A 10,501-nucleotide genomic window follows, 5' to 3' on the forward strand; every position below is an offset into this window, starting at 1 on the left:
TTTACAAATAAGGAATCCTACTTCGCGGAATTTCATTTATCACGGTAGGGTCTAGAACCGATTAACCGCGATAAACGAGGGTTCACTGTATAACATACCAAAAACATGCCAATTTACTCTAAGAATGCTTATTTAGCATTTAAAATCAATTACTAGAATTTATAGTATTAAAGAATAGAAGAAAAAAGCATACTATCATCTCAATATATAACAAAAAAGTTTGAAAAAATCAGTACTCATCCCTGATAAAATTATACTAAAAAAATTTTTTTTCAACAAACTCGGAGAAGGGAGTTTCCTCATTGTGCCATCCTTAGTGGGAGCGGAAGGAAGGGCTTCTCCCTAAGACTAGGACTAAAAAAAAAACTGTCCATTCTCTGTGTTTGAAAAAGCAAAACATACGAGGAGGAGTCAATTGAGCCAATTTCAAATTTAAAAATAGCCATAACATTCTTGAAAAAAAAATTGTAGTATGAAGTTTTGCCCCACTAGATAGTAAGGCTTCTTAGCAAGCTATAGTGTGCTCCTAACTCCCACCCACTCCACTGTCAACAAGTGGATTACAACTCACAATGACCCTCTATGAAGCCTCCAATGCTTTGTCAATCTCATGAGAGTAGACAAGCTTCTCTTTCTCCCATACAGTGACTGGGGTGGGGGTGGGGGTTGAACAGCCAGCCTTGCCATTTACAGTACAGGTCTTCGCTGACAACACCACCAGGGCGCCATGATTCTGGGTCAAGAATAGGAATAAAATAGACCAATGGGATGGAATAGAAAACTCAGAAGCAAAACTATCTGAATGAGATCCTTCAGGGATGAGGGCAGTATCATTGTAGATCCCTGAAGGACAGGCAGGTTTTAAAATAAAAGTACATGAAAACTTGGGTAGCCCACAGGATAAATAAAACCACCCTAATACTATACTTCGAGGACACCTGGTGGTGGATGGGTTAACTGTTGGGTTGCAAACCACAAGGTGTCCGTTCAAACCCGCCAGAAGGAAGATGAAGCTGTCTGCTCGCTTACATCTTCACAGGCTCAGAAACCCACAGGCAATTCGACCCTGCCCAATAGGGTCATGATGAGTCAGAACTGATTCAATGGGAGTGGGTTTGAATGATTTTTTCAGTTTTTTACTCTTCTCACACCAAATGCGGGTGGGGGGAGTTCAAGTCCAAGAGGTTGAAGGTACTCGGGTAGCATAAAAAAAAAATTGGTTTTCAGCTACTAACCCCGAGGTTGGTGGTTCACATTCACCTACTGTTACCTCAGAGGAAGGGGGAAAAAAAGCCTGGCAATCAATTCCCATAAGATGATAGCCTCCACAGAGCACAGGTCTACTCTGAAACACACAGGCCGCCTTGAGGCCGAATGACAGCAAAGGTTTGCTTTGATTTGATTTGTTTTCACAGATCCGAAGGTGAGGGGAAAAACTGTGAGATGTTGGGAGGTCCTAAGGGAGTGTACCTCCGTGATGCTGGCACAGAAACAGATTCCTTCCTCTTTGAAACGCCACACTCGGAGTGTACTAGCAAAATGCAATGCCTGGGTCTGCAACTATGAGATCACAAGTGGAATCAGAAATGCCACCGACGTGTCACCACTCAGAAAGACCCAGCAGAGCTGTCTTCCTTCTCTATTCCCATATCTTTCACTTTTTAACTGAAATATTTGCAATGAAAACAGATGAAAATAATTTTTAGTGTATCTAGATAAGAGTTTAGGTGAAAAACTCACAGTTCCTCCCATTCTTTCTTCCGCTGCTGAATCTTTTGCTGGGCTCTTTCGGCTTTTAAGATGACCTTCCTTGTTTTCTCGATTTGATTTTCCACCATAATTTCACTCAAGGTTTTAGGTCGAAATTTCTTCCCTTTTTCCAAAATTGATTCTTCTGGTATGTTCAAAACCATCCCTGTTCAGAGCATGGGGAGCTTGTTGGCTTTTGTCCCCAATGTTTTTGAAACATGAAAATAAAAAGCTCCAATAACAATTGTTTTTAACTGATCACATTAAAAAAAACAACTCTACAGAACATAATGAAACTGCAAATCAAAGTAATATTGAACAACTATAATCTCAATCCCCAAATACATACTGCACCACACCAACATGAAGACCTCTAAGTCCCTGAAGACCCTATAGAAGCTGTCATGTAGATATAGTAAGCCTTCAGAGGGCTGTGGACATCTCAGCTCTCGGGAGTGCTGGAAGGAATGGCTATGAAATGATGGGAAGGGGAAGGAAAACAAGTGGAATCCTATTCCCACATAGCATGTGATGTGGTATGAAAACTGAAATGGTATATCGGCAATTAAAAACTGGCCCCAAACACATAATCAAATCTAAGATTTTGAAAGTCTTGGGCTTTATCAATGAACAATTATCTTCTGGGGAATTAGTTTTGTTTTTTTTACCATGTTCAAGCTATCATGAGAGCAACATAAGGATGATACACACACACACATATTGTATGTATGTTGGTATCTGCTCCTCACTTCTAGTCGAATTAGCTGATCTTTTACATGTATGTCACTAGTGGGAAATTTTACTGTCTGACTAGTTTGCACGTTCCAGTACGTGGTGCTAGGCAAGAGTAACGCTGGCTGTCATTATTATGGTTATATGTCAACTTGGCTGAGCCATGATTCTCAATTAATTACATAAGGATGTAATTAGGCAGCTATGTCTTGATACAATTTTGTAGTCATGTAATTAGATGGAGTCACCCTCCATTTTGTGATATGACATGGTCCTCCTCCATTTTGACACAGTACTGATTTTCAAATGACCTAACCTTTGGAACCTAATTATGTCAATAATTAATAAAACACACTTCAAAAGGTCCGTGATAGAATTCCATTATATTTTAATTCAATCTTTCTGTGATCCACTGCCATTGAGATGTATAGAGACCCTGTCGGAAAGAATAGAATTGTAGGTAGAAACCTTAGTGACAGGTAGAAACAGCCTATTCTTTCTCTCTCAGAGTGGCTGGTGAGGTCAACCCCCTAGCCTGGCCATTAGCATCCCAATGCTTAATCCTTGAGCCACCAGGGTTCCAGATAGATAAGAAAGTTAAATATTAAGATGGGATAGTTAGAGGTCATGTGTGTGGTAGTAAGGAAAGGGGCTTAATGTGGTCTGGATGATTAGGGAAAGGGGCCCTGGTGGCCCACAGGTTGCACATTGGACTGTTAACCACAAGGTCGAAGTTAGAAACCACCTTGGGAGAAAGATGAGCCTTTCTACTCCCAGGGATCATTGCAGTCTCAGAAACTCACAAGGGCAGTTCTATGCTGTCCTATAAGGTCACTATGAGTCAGAATCCACCGGATAACAGAGCATTTGGCGTTTGAGAGAAGGGTGGGGAAAGCTTCATAGCAGCGCTGTGACTTGAGCTGGGGCCTGGGGAACCAACAGCATTTGGAGAGAAAAGGGTGACCTATTCATTGCAGCAGGACTCTAGGCATGGAAATACCAGGCATAATTAGGAAACAGCAAGGAGGACAACAGCTTAAACATTCTTGGGAAACAGTGTGAGGAGACAATATTGTAAGTGGAGACTGGAATCCGATGGTAGGAGGCTTTAATGCTGTGATCATGGTCTCAAAATGTATCCTTCAGCCAGAAAGGAGTCACTGGAGGCTTCTCAAGGAAGAGGATGTGCCCAGCGTTACTGCCGGTGCTGTGTTACGGACACTAGCCCAGATTTGGCCAGCACACTGGCCGCAGAACCCACTGTTTATTCTTGGCTGGGCCCTCAAAACCATTCCCAGAATTCCTGTTCTCCTCCTATTTATCTGCAGCCACCCAGTGTGCCGCCCCCCCCCCCCAAAGCCAGTCCAGAGGTTAGATGTCCTAATTTCACACCTGTCTGCTCAGCTCTGGTTGTACACTTATTAAACACTTAGCTGCTACAGTAAGGTCAGCAGTTCAAACACATCTCTCTGCTGCTCAAAGGTGAGAGATGAGGCAGTCTGCTTCCGTGAGAGATGGAAGCCTCAGACACCCTGTGAGGCAGTTCACCTCAGACTTTTGGGTCATCGAGGGTTGGATTTGACTCAAGGGCAGTGGATTTGGTTTGGGTTGGATTATTCTCAGCTCATTCATTCCGTGTAAAGCATACTTTCTTGGGCAATCATTTGAAATGTACTATTCTAGCCTCTTGGTCTGGGTTAGGACCCAAGAACCTGGGAAGAAGGTGGGAAATGACAGATTAAGAAAGGGTTGGGAATGAGGGAAAACAAAACAGTAGCATCCGTCATTCTTCCCACACTCAATGCCATCAGCGGGGTGGCTTTGCTTTAGGAGGTGCCTCTAAAAGGACAGCTAATGTGGAGTACTCACTGTAAAAACCCGGACCTCTCCTTCTCAGCCTTTCCAGGCCCCGCTTAGGGGCTGTCATTACTTATTCCAAAGCTGCCCATCACAGGAGGAAAGGGAACCAGAGATTGTGCTGAAACCACCAAAGAGGGACCAGAGGGTCGAGCCACAAAAATGGCAACTGAGTCTGAAGTCTTAAGAAGCATGAATAAGAGTCCTCTTATCCGTCAGGCTACCTGTATCTCGTTGGCTATCCTTTTTCCCAGCTCCCTCTTTCTCAAGCCTGTCCATTTTGCTCGTTTTTCTGTCCATCTGACTGATTTGTTTGGATCTGGAGTACTTAGAGGGCTTCACAAGCCTATAGGAGGCTATCTTGTGGCTACTTTGGATGGCATGAACCACAATAGCATCATTTTCCAGTGAATCGCGGAATCTGGAAAACAAACAAAATATTCGCCATTGAAATCATCTGAATGACTATAGTAATACAGACCCTAATACAATATTCTTTAAAGCCATATGTTATGGCATCTACAGGATGCTGGATGCAAAATGTAACCAGATAGACATTTATTTGTGTGGTATACCATCACATACATATATACACCATACCCTCTTACCAGGAAGTGGAAGTTAGATAGGACTTGATTTCTTCTTAGTGAAAATATTTAACTCTTTATTAACTAGTTTAACAACATTATTGGTGCTTATATTAGCTTCCTAGGTTAGGGACAAAGGGGGTTGTCTCCCTAGTGCCCACATAGGGCCCCCAATACAGGGGTTGAAAAGAGATCAGGCACATAATTAGACGCCTATGGGAAAGTGCAGAACTGAGCATGTGCAAACTAAGTCCCTAAGCGCAGGTGAAGCCTAAGCCTAGAGCCAGGCTGAAATTGTGAGGGTTTCATCTTGCCTGGATCCCACAGTCAAGGTTCATGGAAGCAGCAGACAGGAAATCAAAAGACATATTGCATTAGGTAAATCTGCTGCACAAGATGACCTCTTTAGAGTGTTGAGTAGCAAGGATGTTACTTTAAGGGAGTAAGGGTCACTTGACCCAAGCCATGCTATTCTCCATTGCCTCATATGCAAGTGAAAGTTGGGCATTAAATAAGGAAGACTGAGAAGCATTTGAATTGTGGTACTATAGAAGAATACTGAAAGTACCATGGACTACTAAAAGGACAAACCAATCTGTCTTGGAAGAAGTAGGCCAGAGTGCTCCTTAGAGGCAAGGCTGGCAAGACTTTTTCTTATATACTTGGGACATATTGTCAGGAGAGATCAGTCACAGGAGAAGGATATAATGCTTAGCAACATGGAGAGGCAGCAAAAAAGAGGAAAACCTTCAACTAGATGGATTGACACCATGGCTGCAACAATGGGCTCAGGCATAGGAACTATTGTGAGGATGGTGTAGGACTGGGCAGTGTTTACTTCTGTTGTGCACAGGGTCACTATGGGTCAGAATCAACTAGTTGGCACCCAACAACAACATATAAATTTTATCACCAAAAGGTGGCCCCCCAAATTAATTTGATACAAGATAAAAAATTTCTCGAAACCAGAGTAAGTACATATTATGCAGTTTGACCTGTGAAGATTGTCATTGTTGAGCACCCTTCTCCTAGACTTAATCTAGGAAGAAGTAAGGGTGAAGCTCAGGAAGGTGTCAATAACAGCAGTCATGGGGAAGTGTGGAGAATTCAGGGGCCTTGAGTCCTTCCGGACCTTTGCAAAAACACTTCTGACTAAGCCATTGCAAACTACTTGATTCAGACACATGCTCTCAGACATGTAAATTTGCAAGAAATGCAGATCCTACCTATTTTGTAGCTTCTTGAGACCAAGATAACATTTCTCTTTTTCCCAAGCCATTTCCCTCTCTGCTTGTTGGATTTTGAATGCTGTTTTTCTGTTAATCTCAGCGCGGATTTTGGAATCTACATCAAAGTCCTGTAGAGAAGTAGGAGGTTTGCTCATCAAAATGGGCACGTCATCAATCATCCGTTCTAAACAGAGATACAGATTTGTACGTTGTCGCCTCAAGCGCATGCTATCTTATTTACCCCTTCCCAAATGTCGTAAACAGTTTCCATTTTAGAGAAGAAATTATATGCTAACTTCCACAAAATAGAGAAAACAGTTCTCAGAATAATGAATGAACTCAAAACACACAGTCATTGAGTCAATGCTGACTTACTGTGGCCCCCTATGGGTTTCCAAGACTGTAACTCTTTACAGAAGTAGAAAGCCCAGTCTTTCACCCTAGAAGCTGCTGGTGGTTTTGAACTGCCAACCATTCAGCTCACAGCGCAATGCTTAACTACTGAACCACCAGGTCTTCATAGAATAATGAATAGTGGATTGCAACCCAACGCTTAACCACTACACCACCAGGACAACATAGAATGCTCAGTAATAAAATAAGTAAAGGCACATACTAAAAGATGTATCCCAAGATAAAAATAATAAATGTTGACAGAATATCTAGAGAGCAAACAAAGTTAAAGTAAAAAAATGCCGCTGCCACCGCAAACAACTATAAATTACACCAGTGTAAAGTATTGGTCCACAGGGGAAGTTCATGCCGTAGATCAAAGATCCTCTCCCATATGACCCCACCCAGGGAAGACCGCAAAGTCTTTGGAGCCTTCTTGATATCGCCAAGTTCTGGTTGAAACCAAAGGGTTCACGTTCCTCTAGAACAGTGGTTCTCAACCTGGGGGTCGAAAGACCCTTTCACAGGGGTCGCCCGACTCATAACAGTAGCAAAATTACAGTTATGAAGTAGCAACAAAAATAATTTTATGGTTGGGGGGAGGTCACCACAACATGAGGAACTGTATTAAAGGGTCGCGGGATTAGGAAGATTGAGAACCACTGGGAAGAATACTTCATGTGTTTTACCTTTAGACCTGGAAAAATGTCAGTGCTTTTATTGTCATTAAATTATTAAGTAAGAATTATTCTTGCCAGAAGTGTCCATGTTTTAAGTAACGATGTATGCATAATTAGCCATAGCACTTAGTTCAGTTGTTTTAAACTATCTAACCCATACCAAAAGTGTAACCTTACCCTGAGAAAAAGGGCATAAATGTCTTAACCAGAGATTCATTATGAGTTAGACTTCACCAAAGAATTTTCCACATTAAATTGGTAAAGTACTCCTGGAACCGTAGGGCTGGGTAGCCTAGGAGTGCATGAAAACAAAAACAAAAACTCCAACTCACTGCTATGGAGTCGATGCCGACTCCCAGAAACCTGATGGGAAAGGTGGAACTGCACCTGTGAGTTTCTGGGGCTGCCACTCTTAATGGGAGTAAAAAGCCCCGGTGGCTTTCTCTTGCCGAGGGGCTGGTGGTTTTGAACTGCTGACCCTGCAGAACGCAGTCCAACATGTAACCACTATCCACCAGGGATCCTAGGAGTATAGTTAGGATGATAAATTCAGGGTTTTTATTTAATCAGATTCTTGATAGTATTTCTGTTTAGGAAGAAGTGATTTATACAGTGAACCCTCGCCACTTCGCGCTTCGACTTCCGCGGCTTCACTCTATCGCGGTTTTTGTGTAACAGCGCATGCTCTGTCATTACTGCCACTGATTGGCTCATACTGTACACGCTTGATGCCATAAATAATATAATAAATAATAAATGATAATTGTAACGTCCAAAATCTTTTACTGTATTTTCCCTTTTTCGTTTAATAAATTGGGTAATACGAGTGTAATGGTGACTAAAGGGTGTTTTTTCATGTCCTCTATGCTCTAACTACGAAAATATTTGATTTACAAATAAGGAATCCTACTTCGCGGAATTTCATTTATCACGGTAGGATCTAGAACGGATTAACCGCGATAAGCGAGGGTTCACTGTACACAGTTAAATACAGTTTTAATTTCAGAGCATAACAATTAAGGGTCATACATTGAGGTACCATCCTGCTAAGAACCCAAATGAAGGTGAGAAGTTTAAAGAGATTTCTCAAGCACACAAAGTGCTTTCTGATGCCAAGAAAAGAGAATGCTACGACAAGGGGGGCAGAGAGGCCATCGAGGAGGGCGGAGCAGGCGGTGGTTTGGGTTCCCCGATGGACATCTTTGACATGTTCTTTGGAGGCAGCGGAAGGATGCAGAGAGAAAGGAGAAGAAAAAACGTGGGGCATCAACTCTCAGTAACATTAGACGGTGTGTATAATGACGCAACAAGAAAACGAGCTCTGCAAAAGAATGTGATTTGTAACAAACGTGAAGGCGAGGCAGTAAGAGAGGAGCAGTAGAGTGCTGTCCTAATTGCCGTGGTCCTGGAATGCAAATACGAATCCATCAGTTCAGGCCTGGAATGGTGCAGCAAAATCAGTCTGTGTGCATGGAATGCCAGAGCCATGGGGAACGGGTCAGCCCTAAAGAGAGATGCAAAAGTTGCAATGGAAAGAAAATTGTTCGTGAGAAGAAGATTCTAGAAGTTCATTTTGACAGAGGCATGAAAGATGGCCAGAAGAGAACATTCCATGGTGAAGCAGACCAAGAGCCTGGATTGGAGCCAGGAGATACTATTATTGTTCTAGGTCAGAAGGACCATGCTGTTTTTCCTAGACGAGGAGAGTACAAAATAAATTTTAAAAGAAAGCATAACTGCTAACGGGGGCTTTGCAATAAATCACTAAAAGAAAATAATAATAAATTAGCTTGAACAGCTTGGTCATTTTCCTGATAGCTAGAATGATTCTAAGTCACATCTTAGAAACTCTGTAGCTCAAATACTCCGTTCTTAGTAGACTTAGTGAATTACAGACGTGGGACCACATACATAAAAGGATACATTTACCTAGGCAAGAGCTAACTGTCTTGGCTAAGTACACCCCCAGAAAACCAGACTCACTGCCATCAAGTTGATTCCAACTCAAAGCAACCCTACAGGAACAGGGTAGAGCTGTGCCTACGGGTTTCTGAAACTGTACGTCTTTAAAGCAGGGGAGAACCTCAACTTTCTTCTGGGGTTTCAAACTGCTGAGTTTGCAGTAAACTGCCCACCAATGACCACTGTGCTGCCATGGCTTTGAGGGTTAATCACCAGACCCAAACTTATATCACAGAAGGAAAACGGTAATCAACATCCATTTGTTTATATACATTTACGTACAACTTATCTTAGAGGCAGGGAGAAGTAGCCAAATCCAGAAGTAAACTTCACGCAGTATGGGAAGAAAGCTGCTCTGCATCTACACCAAGAGGTGTGTCAAAATCTATGATGGTTTAACTCAGCGGTTCTCAACCTGTGGGTCGCGACCCCTTTGGGGGTCCAACGACCCTTTCACAGGGGCCGTCTGATTCATAACAGTAGCAAAATTACAGTTATGAAGTAGCAACAAAAATAATTTTATGGTTGGGGGGAGGTCACCACAACATGAGGAACTGTATTAAAGGGTCGCGGGATTAGGAAGATTGAGAACCACTGGGAAGAATACTTCATGTGTTTTACCTTTAGACCTGGAAAAATGTCAGTGCTTTTATTGTCATTAAATTATTAAGTAAGAATTATTCTTGCCAGAAGTGTCCATGTTTTAAGTAACGATGTATGCATAATTAGCCATAGCACTTAGTTCAGTTGTTTTAAACTATCTAACCCATACCAAAAGTGTAACCTTACCCTGAGAAAAAGGGCATAAATGTCTTAACCAGAGATTCATTATGAGTTAGACTTCACCAAAGAATTTTCCACATTAAATTGGTAAAGTACTCCTGGAACCGTAGGGCTGGGTAGCCTAGGAGTGCATGAAAACAAAAACAAAAACTCCAACTCACTGCTATGGAGTCGATGCCGACTCCCAGAAACCTGATGGGAAAGGTGGAACTGCACCTGTGAGTTTCTGGGGCTGCCACTCTTAATGGGAGTAAAAAGCCCCGGTGGCTTTCTCTTGCCGAGGGGCTGGTGGTTTTGAACTGCTGACCCTGCAGAACGCAGTCCAACATGTAACCACTATCCACCAGGGATCCTAGGAGTATAGTTAGGATGATAAATTCAGGGTTTTTATTTAATCAGATTCTTGATAGTATTTCTGTTTAGGAAGAAGTGATTTATACAGTGAACCCTCGCCACTTCGCGCTTCGACTTCCGCGGCTTCACTCTATCGCGGTTTTTGTGTAACAGCGCATGCTCTGTCATTACTGCC

The 10,501-nt window shown here is 42.4% G+C and overlaps 1 protein-coding gene and 1 pseudogene across 1 annotated transcript in view; one reads left to right on the forward strand and one right to left on the reverse strand.

Moving 5' to 3' along the window:
* Positions 1 to 10,501, reverse strand: part of CFAP44 (cilia and flagella associated protein 44) — a 113,249-nt gene that overhangs the window by 39,264 nt on the left and 63,484 nt on the right. Inside the window, exons 21-23 of the mRNA XM_045286152.1 lie at positions 6,152 to 6,282; positions 4,563 to 4,759; positions 1,741 to 1,915 (exon numbers count right to left, since the gene is read on the reverse strand). Of these exons, the coding sequence (XP_045142087.1) occupies positions 1,741 to 1,915; positions 4,563 to 4,759; positions 6,152 to 6,282 (503 nt within the window). The remainder of the gene's footprint in view (positions 1 to 1,740; positions 1,916 to 4,562; positions 4,760 to 6,151; positions 6,283 to 10,501) is intronic.
* LOC105978937 lies at positions 7,573 to 8,970 on the forward strand (annotated as a pseudogene).

This window comes from Echinops telfairi, unplaced genomic scaffold (assembly GCF_000313985.2).
Source record: "Echinops telfairi isolate 266 unplaced genomic scaffold, ASM31398v2 ScPeMD7_6;HRSCAF=24_0, whole genome shotgun sequence".
Classification (NCBI taxonomy): domain Eukaryota; kingdom Metazoa; phylum Chordata; class Mammalia; order Afrosoricida; family Tenrecidae; genus Echinops; species Echinops telfairi.